Below are 13070 nucleotides of genomic sequence, written 5' to 3'. Positions count from 1 at the left end.
GTCTTGGAGGAAATGCAGCCCCTGGCTTGGCACAGAAGCTCCTCGGTGCTGCTGCCAGCTGTATTCCTGGCATTTTTTGGGGGAGGGGGGCTGGTGGCGGGGTGGCACCACGACTCCAAGAATGTGGGATTTAGGAGAACCCCGTGCAGCCCCAAAAGTGTTTTCGTGCCTTGACAGCGCTGGATTTGGCTTTGACCTGAGTGGAGCCCGGAGAAGAAGGCTCTTTACCGAAACCCCCCCAGGGTTCAGGTCCCTTTGGGATGACAGCCGCGGGTGGGGGACTTGCCCCCAAATGAGCCATTTGGTGCTTTCTTGGCCATTCGCAGCTCTTCCCTCTGCCACCACCACTTCCCTCCCCATCCTGGCAGCGCAGCCTGTCCCGTCCCACCCCCTCCCTTTTCGGCATCCTCTTCCCCTCCCAGCTCCCAGCTCCTTTCCACTTCAGTCCTGCTGGGTTTAGGAGCGCTCCCACCTTCCCCTGGCGGAAGGGCGACTCCCTGGAGGTTAGCGAAGAATTAGAAATAATTTAATTTACCTCCCCGTCCGGGCGCTTTGATGAGCTGAAAGGCCCCTTGTCAGGCGGCGAATCCATCTTCCTCCAGCCTTCCAGCAAATTTCATTCCCTAATTAGAAACTCCTGCCCCGGAGCGTGCTGCCACCTCCCCCCCCCGACCCCCCCGGCCCGGCCGCCCCCCCCATCGTCTCCCCAGCAGCACCATTAGGAAAATAAATCGTCCCCGTAGCCGCATTGTTGTGGCTGGGGGGCCCCGCCGGGAGTTATTGGAGCAGGAGGGAGGGCGGGGGATGCAGAGGGATGATTTATTAAGGAAAAGGGCCCTGAGGAGATCCTTCCTCCTCCCTCGTGCGCGCATACCCGCACACCCCAGCCCGGGGCACCCCCCTGGCAGGAGGTGGCTGTGGGATGCTTGCAGGGCTTCCCGGGGTCGTATCCTACAGGTCCCCAGCTCCGCCAAGCAGCTGTGGGACCGTGTATGGGATAACATCGGTGCCTGCTGCCTGGGGGGACCGCCAGCATCACCCCCCCGGCGCTGCCACCCCATAGCCGGGGCTGCGCCACGGCAGAAGGCTGGGGGGCGAGGGACAGACGGGGGAGGCGGGGATGGGGCTGGGGTCCCCTCTTGTTAACAAGGCCGGGCCCTGTAACCTTTTCAAGGCGCTGAATGGGAGGTGGGAACCTCTCCTCCCCCGATTTGGGGCCGGGGGGGGGGGGGGGGGGGGTCTTGGCTTGGGTTTAAAGCGCTCAGGCAGGGAGGGGGGGACGCGCGCTGCCCCAGATGGGAGCATGTGGGGGGCTTCTCCCGCCGCCGCATGCCCTCCCTCTCCCTCCCGCCCCCCATTCACATGGTAATGGGGACAAATTGATGGAGGGGACATCCATTGTGGTGCCCAGCCCTTCTGCCGGCCACCCACCGGCAGCCCTATCCATCACCACCTCGGGGTGGGACGGGATGGATGGGGTGGGGTGGGATGGGGTGGGGTGGGATGGGGGCCCCGGTGGGATGCCCGCCAGGATCGCTGCGCTCTCCACGCGGCTCTATGGGGCAGCTGACAGGGCTTCAGGAGGGCCAAGAGCCCCAAATCTTATTTATGGCTCCTTCCTCTTCATGCCCTGGGGGCAGCCCGGAGCCAGCACCCCGCACTCTCCCCGCTTCCACCCCAAAGCAGCCCGCAGAGCCCTGCGGCAGCCTCATAGCCGGGCAGATCTCATTTCCCCCATGCCCACAGATACCCTAAAACCCTGGCTCTGGAGACTCCCCCAACACCACGGGACATCCCCAAAGGGCACAACCGGTGCTGTTGGGGGGTGCCTGTCCCCGTCAGCCAGGCTGGTGCTGAGCTGCGAGGGGGCACGGCCGGAGCAGAGCCGAAAGCCCGATGGAAATTTCACTCCATAAAGCGGCTCTCCAAGGCCTGACCCCGCCGCCCCCCCCCTGGGGACCAATTTGTCCTTCCCTGTAATAAGAACCTAATTAAATTAGCCCAGCCGTTCTCGCCGAGCCCTTAAATTAGCCGCGGTGAGGAGGGCCCTCGCTGACAGCCCGCCGCCGGCTTGCTCCGCGCTCGCCGTGCCATGGGGTCTGGGGAAAGACCCCCCGCTCCCACCCCGCTATGGGGAGGCTTGGGGATGGGGCAGGGGTGCACGGGGGGGCTGTGTGGGGCACAGGGCTGTGGGGTGAGCTGGAAAGGGGACAGGGCTGGAGGGTGTGAGCACCAGGCTGCTGTGGGGACCCCCGTGTGCCACGTAGTGGGGGGCAGCACTGGGGGCAGGGGTGCTGCGGTGGCTCTCAGCTTGCTCTGCCCTGGGCTGGGGGCTACAGGTTGAAGGCGATGCCCCCCCCCCCAACCCGAATTTGGCTCCCCCGACAGCAGAGCTCGGAGCAGCCTCCTGGGAGATGAGAGATTTATTGGGCCGTGCCCCCGACCGGGAAAGGTACATCCAGTGAAGAGACAAAAAGACACCTGCCGGCTCGGTGCTCTCTCCTCTCTGGACAGCAATCACCATAAAAAAACCTGTGCTTTAAAATAATCTTTAAATAATTTCTGCTTTTCATTAAAATAACAATAATAATAATAATAAAAAAAAATAAGAAATCCCCCACCCCCACCCCCACCAGACAGCTTGCCCGCCCTTCCCGTCCCCACCTTCCCCTGCACGCGCCCGCGATGCCTCCCGGCTATGGTACATAAAAAGAGCAGATAAATAAATAAAGGCGCGTGATGCCGCAGGGGGGGCACCGGTCACAGCCCCCCCGGCCCCCTCATCACCCCCACTGCTGGGGAGGCCGAGGCTCTAACGGGGATTTGGGGGGATTTTTTGGGGGGCGCTGGCCAGATCCCCAGCCCGGGTGAGCAGCAATGAGATACCCTGAGGGTTTGGGGTGCCGGGGGGGGGGGGGGGGGGGGGCGGGAGGTCAGGCCAGGCAGGGCTGTGCTCCAGCACCTGGGGGGGTTTCTGAGTTTTGGGGTGCAAAAGGTGTGGATTTGGGCTAGTTTGGGTCACGCTGCCCAGCCTTCTGCCCCGGCAGCACCCGTGCCACCGAGTCCCGGGTCCCGTGCCAGAGCTGTGCCAGGCCCATAGGGAACGGCACCCCCCCCAGCACCCCGGGACCCCCCTCCCAAAACCTCTCCACGGGGTCCAGCCGGGCTGTAGCTGCCGGGAGCTCCCTCCTCCGCCCCCCCTCCAGCCCTTTTGGGCCCCTGCTCCCCTTTTTCTGCCAGACCCCCGCCGTGAGCTAACCCTGCACACGCACACGCACGTCAAACACGCACACACACACATAGCAGCATGTGGATCCCGCCGGGGGCGCCCCCACCAGCACGGGGGCGAGGAGGGGGCGCGGAGGAGGCGTGCGGGGCAGCCCCCTTTTTGCCCCCCTCTGCCGGGGGCACCTCCCCGTGCCGCCCCCCCCTGAGAGCCGCCCCGCGGCCACCTCCTCCGCCAGCGCACCCTCAGCTCTCCGCCTGGGGCACCCCCAGCGGGTGGAAGCTGTCGGGGGGCAGCAGCAGCCTGCCCAGGCGGTAGAGCAGCCCCGAGTACCAGTGCACGCCGTCCCCCTGCGCCCCCGGCCACCCCAGCAGGCTGTGGTAGAGCCGGAGGGGCCAGAAAGCCAGCTGGGCCAGCTGGTGCTCCTGCACCAGGGCGAAGCACGAGGCCACCACGCCGTCCACCACCAGCGTCCCGTGGCTCGTCAGCGGGGCGTAAGCCCCCACGTCCGTCCGGCCCCGCACCCCCACCACCTCGGCGGGCTGCCAGCCCCCCGAGCCCACCGCCACCAGCACGAAGTGTCCGGGGCGCACGCGGCTGGCAAAAGTAGGGCGAAAGAGGGCGGCGGGCGCCGAGGCGTTCTCGGCCACGAAGAGCAGGTGGGTGGGCGTCAGGGCCAGGCGCCGGGGGGGCTCCCGCGTCTCGATGACGTGGAAGGCGGTGAGGGCGCGGGGTTCCTTGTCCAGGAAGGCCAGGAAGTCACTGTAGGTGGGGCGGCCGGCCCCGTCCATCGCCAGCACCCGCTGGCCCGGCCGCAGCGCCCACAGCGGGGTCCGGGCGCCGTTCTCCAGCGTCGCCAGCGCCCGGCCGGGGAAGCAGCCGCCCGTCTTCGCAGCAGCCGAGTGCTCTGCGCAGGGAGAGAGAGGAGAGGAGAGGAGGGTTACCCGTCTGCGAGACCCCCAGCTTCTCCCCTGTGACATGCAGAGACCCCCCCCCCCCGTGCTGCCCGGCTTTGCCCCCTGCTCTGGCATCGCCACCCTGCACGGATCCCATGCGCACAGTCCTGGGGGCCCTCCCCGTGCCATTTTTGGGGTTGGTGTGTGTGCCAGCACCCGCTCCCCAGTGTAGGGCCAGGGCGCTGTGACCACGCTGCAAAGCAGGGCTCCCAAACCCTCCTGGCCCAGGGAGCAGCCAGTGCAAAGCGCAGGGTGAACACCCTTGGGTGCAGGGGCACCCGAAGTTTGAAGAGGGAGTGCAGAGCCCCGTGCCGGTGGCAGGCAGAGGAGCAGAGCGCCCGGCTGCTCCCTGGGTGCCAGGGCGCTCCCTGCCTGCCCGTGCCCTGCAGTGCAGCACCCACGGCCCCCCCGGGAGGATGCAGCAAGGAATGGCAGCAGGGCGCAGCGCCCGGCACCGCAGCTCGCCCCTACTCCGTGCTGCAGCCCCCTGCTCCTCCTGCCCGCCCCCTCACCCCCTGCTCCCTGCACCAAAACCCTCTCTCAGCTGCAGGGACGTGTCAAAACCCCCAGGCAGAATCAGGGAAAAGGACTGCCCCTCTGCAGGTGAAACAAGTCACCGAGTGTCCCCAGCACCCAGGGTACCCCCAGCCAGGTGCTGGCACCAGCAGGGGATCCCTGGCTTCCCAAGGAGCGATGCTCAGCCCCCCAGCAGCCCCAGCTCCCCCAAGGCACAGCCTTAGGGTCTGTTTGATGGTCCCAGCCTCGAGCTCCCAGCCCCTGGGGCCCTCTCCCAGGTCCCCACCTAACCCCACAGCCTCCCCCCGGGTCGCACTGCCCCCCATCCCTCCCCAGCCTCGGGCAGAGCCAGATCCCAGCCCCCAAGGCCCATGAAGAGAGGCATCCATCTCTGGGACAGAATCCTTTTATTACTCAGACGAGGTGCAGCGTCCGCCCCGTGCCTGCTCCCCAGCAAGGGACAGGTCCCAAATCCTGCACCCCACGTCCCCGGGCAGGCGGCAGAGCCACGGGAGGGGGAGGCTGGCAGGAGGGCAAGGGGGGCGCCTGGCAGAAGCAGGGGCACAGGCACGGGGCACGGAGGGGTGTGCGGGTGCAGGGGGGGACCCGACGAGACGCAATACATACAACAGGCCACGCGGCCATCCGTACAAAAATAAAAGCCATTTACTAAGAGGCAGGGGCAGCCCGGCTGCCCTCTGTACACAGCTCTGGAGGGGACCAGGATGGGCACCCCACAGGCTCCACCACGCACCCCACGGCTTTGGGGATAAATCCGGGGGACACAGAGCCCCGGGGAGCCGCTGTGAGCCACGAGGCTCTTGCCAGCCTCCAGAAGCCCTCCAGGGTCTCAGGGCCCCGCTCGGCTGCCTGGGCCGTGGCGTTTGTCTTCGGTCAGTCCAGGGGAGCATCCTGGGCTTCAAGAGCCTTGGTCCTTCTCCGGGGGCACAGCCCCACTCCTCCGGCCGGCCCCAAGGCACTGGGGTCAGGGTCCTCGCTTCGGAGCCCGGCCCCGTTTCTCCGGCCAGCCCCGCCGGGCACCGGGAGCCCCGGTCCTTGTGCCACGCTTTGTCCCTCTTCTCCGGGGCTGCGTCGCTCCCTCTCTGCGCCGCGGTCGCCCCACGTCCATCGCGGGCCGGAGATGCGCCCGTCCTGGCATCGGCACGGGGGAGCGGGTCAGCGCGGGGGGCCAGCCTGGCGTCTGGGGGTGTCGGGCCGCTGGCTGCGGGCTAGGGCAGCAGGACAGGCACAGTGCGGTGGGAGCCGAGCCTGGGGACCCCCCCCCAGCACCCGGGCGAAGCGCGGCACCGAGGGGCACCGAGCGGCACCGCCGCAGCGGCCACCGCGGCTCCTCCTCGGGCGTGGGTGCGCGCACGGCCGGGGGGGTGCACACCGTGACCGTGGGCACGCCGCGCTGCCGTGGCACCGCCGAGGCTGTTTCCACGCGTGGGCACGGCCGTTTTGCCCCGAGGCCCCGAGGCGTGGGGCTGGCTGCGCGTCCCCGCCGTGCGCGTGGCGCTGCTGCCCTCTGCCGCACGCCCGCAGCGCCGCCGGCACCGGGCTCGCAGCCGAGAAGGGACCCGGGGGGCGCTCCGGGAGCTTGGGCACAGCTTCCCCATCACCACCCCGCTCGGCAGGGGGGGTCCTTGCACCCCATCAAATCACAGCTCGGAAACCCCTCTCAGCAGCGCACAGGAGAAGCGAGAGACAGCAGCGACCGCAGCACCCGGCCCCGGTTGGGTTCCCGCAGCCCCCAGCACCCCCCCAAAACCCCCTCCTCAGCCAGCAGCCAGGCTCCCCAGGCACATTACAACAGGAGGGCCCCCCCCCAGCCTTACCTGACTTGACGGAGCAGTGGATGTGCGCCTTGGACTCGTAGTAGACCCAGTCGAAGCCGGCCTCCACGGCCAGGCGAGCCAGCATGCCGTACTTGTTGCGGTCCCTGTCCGAGGTGGTGATGTCCACGGCTCGGCCCTCGTAATGCAGCGACTCCTCCGAGTGGTGGCCGTCCTCGTCCCAGCCCTCCGTCACCCGCAGCTTCACCCCCGGCCACTGGTTCATGACGGAGATGGCCAGGGAGTTCAGGCGGTCCTTGCAGCGCTGCGGGGCAGAGGGGCAGAGTCAGCGAAAGGGTTTTTGGGATCGGGGATTTGCCCTCCTGGTTCGCAGGTTGCATCCCAGCGTGCCTCCACGAAGCCAAGGGATGGGGAAAAGCAGCTGACAAGGAAACCCCAGGGGACAACAGCAGGTCCCCAAGCCCCAGGGCTGCCACAGAGGTCACACGAGTGAGCTGAGCCCTGCCTCGTCCTGCCCTGCCAGGGTTTCTCACCCCAAAGCACAACCCAGGGACGCCAGCCCTGGATTTCTGGGTGCCTTTGACCGCTTCCCCCAGCACAGCGTCTCCACCCACAAGCTGCAGCTCCAAACCTGCTCCAGCCTTGCACGAGCCCCTTGTGCCCCTGACTCACAAGCACAGCCTGCACCGCTGGCCCCTGCCCAGGCTGCAAAGGGGATGGAGGGCAGATAGAAAAGGTACAAAGAAAGCGAAGTTTGTGGCATCGAGGAGCTCCTTGACAGCACTGGGTGAGCAGACGAGGACTGCCCGGCCAGGAAGAGCTGGTGGGGAGGTACAGGAGAGCTCTGTAAAGCCAGAGAGGGGGACAGAGCCATTAAGGTCCCGTATGGGGCAAGTCCTGGGAAACATTAAATGAAAGAGCCGGGCAGCGGGCTAGAAGCAGACACCGTGGGGGATGTTTTCGTGCTGTCACTGCTGAGCTGGAACTCGGTGCCGCAGGACGTCACGCTGGCAGCGACACAAGCAAGTCATGAGACACTGTCCCCGAGAGCACGAACCAGGGCTATAAAACCTGCTGCTGGGTCCAAGCCCTGGCTCAGAAAGGGCCCAGCACCACTCCTGCAGGGAGCTGCCCCCAGCACGTGGGGCCCTCAGCCTGTCCCCATCACCAGCTCCTGCCCCGGGGGAGGAGGGTGCTGCTGCTCCTGGGGAACCCCGCTTGCTCTTGGCATGGTCCAGGCCCCAAGGAGGGCAGTGCCAGGCAGGTCTTTGCCCCACATGGGGCGGGGGAGCGCCTCTGCCCTCGTCTCGTGGCTCCCTGGGTGTGGGGAGATAAGCTGGGAAGGTGTTGGACAAACAGTGCCCAGGAGAGGGGAGGAGGAGGGAGGGGAGCGACTTTTGTCCTCGCCAAACACCGCCGTGGTGCCACTCTGCGCACGGCACAAGGAGCTCCCAAGGCCCCTGCTGGCAGAGAGGGGGCTTAGGGGCTGGGGGCCGCCCTACGGAGGCAGGCAGTGAGCCCCCCACACCCCACTGCATCCTCTGCACGGTCCCGGCTCCAGGTGTCCCCTCGCCACCCCTCTCCGGTCCCCTCTTTGCGCCCTCTCCGCCGACCCCTCCATCCTCCGGGTGCTCCCTGCAGGGCAAAACCCCTGCACGCCCCCCGAGACCCTCCAACCTTTGTCTCCTGGTGGGGGACAAAGCCCCTGGGGACAGCCCAGCCTGTCCTAGCGTGTGCCACCTGTGCCACCCTTGTCCCCGGAGGTGCCACCCCCGCGGGCCCCCCAGTTCCCCGAGCTGTCAGGGTCCCCGCAGCACCCAGCAGCGGCTGTGCCTGTGCCATGGGCGGCCAGCAGGTGTCAGGGCACGGGCAGGGACCGGCAGCGAGCAGGTACGGAGGGCAGGGACCGGGCGGGGATGGGCAGTGACAAGCAGCGGTGGGCGAGGGCGGGCAGGTGGCGATGCGCAGGGAGCGGGCGGCGATGGGGAGCGGCGCAAGGGCTCCTCTCCGGGCTCATCCAGGAGGCTGCGGTCCCCAGCGCACAGCCCGGGGGGGCTGAAACATCCCTGGGGACCACGGAGGGGTTGGGATGTCCAAGCTGGGAACCCGAGGGACAGGCAGGTGGCAGGGTTTTTGGGGAAGGTGCGCGGTGGCAGCGTGTGAGGGAGGGCACAGCCCGTCCCTGTGGTGTCACAGGTGGCCGGACACCTCCAAGCCACGTGTAGGGCTTAGGTTTAGGGTTAGGGTTAGGCTCTGCGCTGTCCCACGGCAGGGGATGTCACCCTTTTGGGAAGGCAGCAGGGCTGGAGGAAGGGCAGAGCGCCAAGAGGACACGGCCACTGGGGACCCTGGGACACTCAGGTGGGGACCTCAGCCTCACACAGGGGCTGGGGGCAATTGCTTGCAGCAAAATTGCCCAAAATCTCTCCAGGAGAAGAAGAAGGATCACACCACACCTGTCCCCGGGTGGGGTTTCTCCCAGAGGGAGCCAAGGTCCTCTCCCGAGGTCCCCAAGAGCAATTTGTCACCGCCGCCAGGGTGGTCGCCACAGCAGTGTCTGCAAGGGGTGATGGCTGGGGTGGGGACACCGTGGGGGCAGGGGGCCCGGGACATTCCTGGGCCAGGCTGCCGCGGAGAGGTGAGGCAGGCTCTGCCTCCAGCCTTATCTCAGCACCTCCGAGTGGGACCAGCGAGAGCAAACACACTGGAATTCTTGAGGAAGATGAAACGATAAAGGGAAGGCGGGCAGAGAGCAGCGCTACCCACCCCCCCAAGCAGGCGGCATCGTCAGGCTGCCTGGGACACCCAGACCCTTGGACTTGGGGAAAGAAAACAGGTTTGAAGTGAGTCAACAGCAGTAAAAGCCAAGGCACTGGGGGAAGGGACAAGGAGCTGGGTCAATGGCCTTTCCCAGCCCAGAGCTACGCGGGGCACGGTGCCAAAGCTCCCACGCCTGGGGGCATCTCCCACAGCCAGGGGACAAGGGATGAGCCCAGAGGGCTGTGGGATGAAAGCGAGCTGCCAGGAGCCGTGCCAGGCAGTGGGGACAGTCCTCTGCCCGGCTGCCCCAGGCACCAGGGTGCCCATCCGTGCACGGATGTGCAGTGGCAGGGACCGCGCAGGGCTGAGAGCCCTCACTTGGGCAGCACATGTAACCTTTGAGTAGAGCCAGGGAGCTTCCAGGTGCCCTGCCAGCAAGGCAGCAGGCAGGAGGGGGCTGGCAGGTGGGACACGGAGCCTGGGACATGGTCCTGGGGGGGGCAGGGGCACTGTCTGGGTCAGGGCAGGCGGTGGGAGCAGTCTCATGGGCAAACGCAGTCAGAGGTGTGCTCCTGTCCCTAATCCAAGCCATGAGATGTCACTTGCATGAGTGACAGAGCTCAGCATCCCAGGAGCTGTTCTGCATCAGGGGATGCAGGCTGCAGTGAGCAGCAGCCACGGCTCGTGCAGCTCACGGGGGGCTGGATTCAGCCCCTCTGCTGCAGCCCCCGGTCTGAAAACCGCCCCGTGCCACAGCCTCTGCCCCCGGGGAGCTGCCCTTTGGGGCGCACGGGGTGACAGAGCTGCCAAGCCAGCACCCGAGCCACTTCTCTCCTCGTTACCAACACCTCGGGCAGAGTCCACGGCCAGAGCCCCGCTCGGCTCCTGCCACCAGGAGCTCACCCACCCGCCCGCCAGCCCCCGACCAGGGGGTGCAGTGGGCAGCGGGCAGCCCCGGCTCCCCCCCCGTCTCCCCCAGGAGCTCAGTCGGGCTGTAACCCAGTGCTGAAGCTGGTGGCCGGGTTTCTTAGCAAGGCCGTGCGGCTCCTTATCTGCATTCCTGAAACCCTCAGGCATTCTCCTGGCAATATTAAAACACAGAGTAACCTTCGTCCAGCATCACCCCCGCCACCCGCCGCCGTCCTCTGTCCCCCGTGCCCCTCCTTCCCCTGGCCCAGGACACTTGCAGGCTGCCTTCAGCAGGGCGTTTGCACCGCCGGCTTCTCCCCTTCCCCAGGCACTGCAAGCCGAGGGCTTCCCCTTGCCAGGCTCCCCGCACCATCCCACCCGGGGGGCACGGGAGAAGCGGGGGCACCAGCGCCCAGGGGGGCTCGGCAGCAGCGTGGGACGAGGCCGGCAAGGTGCTCCTGGAGCCCTGCGTGCCCCTCGCCTCCTGCGGGCTCAGCTCTGCCCTCCGCTACCCGGAGCAGAAGGGCAAGGGCGGGCAGGGCGCAGCGGGGCAGGGTGCTGCCCCTCCGGGGAGCTCCGCGTCCCGGCGCCGCCGGCTGGAGGCACGGCGTGGCAGCGCACTGCGACCTCGGGGACAGCGGGACACGGGCTGGGGACAGCGGGGCAGGGCGCTGCCACCCCTGGGGACGGTCCGGGTGCTCGGCGAGCCCAGGCGGGGCGCTGCTCCGGCGCTCCCCGTCCCGTCCGTGCCGCACCGGGGCACCCGGCCGGGCACCGGTGGCCGCAGGTGCCCGGCGCAGGGGAAAAGGGAGAGAAAGGGAGCGGCGGCGGGGCCGTACCTGGGTCATGAGCCGGTCGGCGCCGGTGTTCTCCTCGTCCTTGAAGATGATGTCGGGGTTGTAGTTGGGCGTGAGCTCCTTGAAGCGCTCCGAGTTGCGCGCGATCTTGCCCTCGTAGCGGCCGCTGGCCCCCAGCGTCTTCTCGGGCACGTTGGGGCTGAACTGCTTGTAGGCGAGGGGGATCAGCTTGCGGGGCGGCCGGCGGCGGCTGCCCACCACCCTGCCCGGCCCGCAGCCGCGCACGGCCGGCGCCAGCAGCAGCGCGCACCCGCTCAGCAGCAGCAGCAGCCGCGCCGGCTTCATGGCGCGCCCGGCGGCCCCGGGGCGGCCCGGGGGACCGGCGGCTCCGGGGGCTCCGGGGGCCCCGTTAGGCTCGCCCGCCGCTCCCTCCGCCCGCCCCGGGGCTCCCCATGCGGGGCGCAGCCGGCGGGCAGGTGCCGGTGGCGGTGGCGGTGGCGGCGGCGGTGCCGCCGGTGGTGCCGGTGGCGAGGAGCGGGGTGCCCGGCGCGGGTGCGCTCCGGCTGCCCGGTGTCGGTGTCGGCCCGCTCTGAGCTGCCGTGCCCCGGCGGCGGCAATAAATAGCGAAGGGCCGTTTGTTTTGGCAGGAGAGCGGCCGCTTGCGGGGCGCGGGGCTCGGCGCTGCCCGGAGCCCCCCGCGGTTTGCGCCCTGGCGGTCAGCGCGGCGGGGCTGGAGCCGGAGACCGGAGCCGCCGCTGCCTCCGCTCCCCGGGCAGGAGTGAGAGGGGAAATTGAAGAGATCCGGGACCGGGAACCGCCAGGACCGCACCCTGCCCGTGTCCCAGCCTCCCTGCGCCCTCCCTCCCTCGCCTCCTCCCCGCGGAACCTGCCCCGGGCCGCCCGCAGCCTCCTCCCCCCGGCCGAGCCCCGGGGCCCGCAGCCCACCCCACCGGGCCGCCCGCCGCCACCTGCCCCCCGGGGCCGCCCCGGGACGCGCCCGGACCTCCAAGCTCCCCCCCCTGCACCCTTTTTTTTTTTTTTTTTTTTTTTTTTTCCTTGGCAGCCCCCCCCTCGGGGGCTCCCCCGGCGCGGCGTGGGCACGGGGTGGCACCCCCGGGGCTCCGGCCCCCGCCGCGCCGCCTGCTCGCCAGGGGCCCGGGCCTGCGGGCGGGGATCAAACAGAGCAGGGAGGCAGCTGGTTGAAATTTAACCACAATATTCTCGCTCCCCATTGTTTCCAGGGAGGCCCGATATTTCCACAACAGGATTATGGCATCTGATTAACTCGCTGAGACAACAATGAGGGGCTGGGATGGGCTTCCCCTTCTAGCTGCCAAAAGGGGAAAGTAAATACAACACCCTGATTTCAGGAGCGAGGCTTCGCGGGGCCCCCCCCGGTTCTCCCCAAGCTGTGCGCTGGGGAGGGGTCCGGCAGGGCTCTGCGGGCACCCTGCTGGTTCCCCAGGACGTCCCCAGGTGAGGCGGTGACCTCGGGACACCCCTGCACACGCAACCCTCACGGGGATGCCCCCTCACACCGTGCCCTTTGGTGGGCACGGGGCGCGGGGTGCTCCGAGGGGTACCCGGGAAGGCCAGGTTGGAGCAGCCCAGCCTGCAGCCCGGCTCTGCCCTCAGGTCTGCGCTGGCCTCATCGGCACCGAGAGATCTGGGTAAGAGGGATGCAGCCCGCAGCACCCGTGTGCTTGGGATGCTGCAGCCCAGCGGCCCCAAAAGCCCATTTCCCTTGCGGGAGCAAAGCTGGCCGGGGGTTTCTCCATCTGGGTTTTGTGCTCGGTAGCCACGCAGCCAAAAGCTGTGCCCAGAGCTCTGCGAAGCCCGGCCACTTCGCATGTCCTGCTGCTGCAATCACAGGTGATGGAGCAGTGAGGGCTGGCCAGCAGCCCCCAGCCACAACACTTGCACGTCCAACACTTGCACATCTCCTCCTCGGCTGGCTCCTCCAGCAGAGCATCCTCAGGCAGCCAACAGGCAGAGCAGAGACCTGTCCCGGCACCACTCCCCATCCCCGCCTCTGCCTTCCCTGGGGCTGCAGCAAGGGCACAGCTCTCCGTGCATCACAGGCACGGGACAAGCAGAGCCTGGGTTAAGT

The 13070-nt window shown here is 68.0% G+C and overlaps 1 protein-coding gene across 1 annotated transcript; it reads right to left on the bottom strand.

The window, feature by feature from the left end:
* Positions 1 to 3471: 3471 nt before the first annotated feature.
* IHH (Indian hedgehog signaling molecule) lies at positions 3472 to 11305 on the bottom strand (the record flags this gene model as incomplete). The annotated part of the gene is made up of 3 exons (XM_084288662.1): positions 3472 to 4133; positions 6537 to 6798; positions 11003 to 11305. 3 exons carry the CDS (start codon positions 11303 to 11305, stop codon positions 3472 to 3474), a joined length of 1227 nt encoding a protein of 408 aa, XP_084144788.1.
* Positions 11306 to 13070: the final 1765 nt, after the last annotated feature.

Source organism: Netta rufina (genome assembly GCF_964035555.1).
Source record: "Netta rufina genome assembly, chromosome: 6".
Classification (NCBI taxonomy): domain Eukaryota; kingdom Metazoa; phylum Chordata; class Aves; order Anseriformes; family Anatidae; genus Netta; species Netta rufina.
Note: the sequence above shows the minus strand (reverse complement) of the source record. Positions and strands in the feature narration are given on the sequence as shown.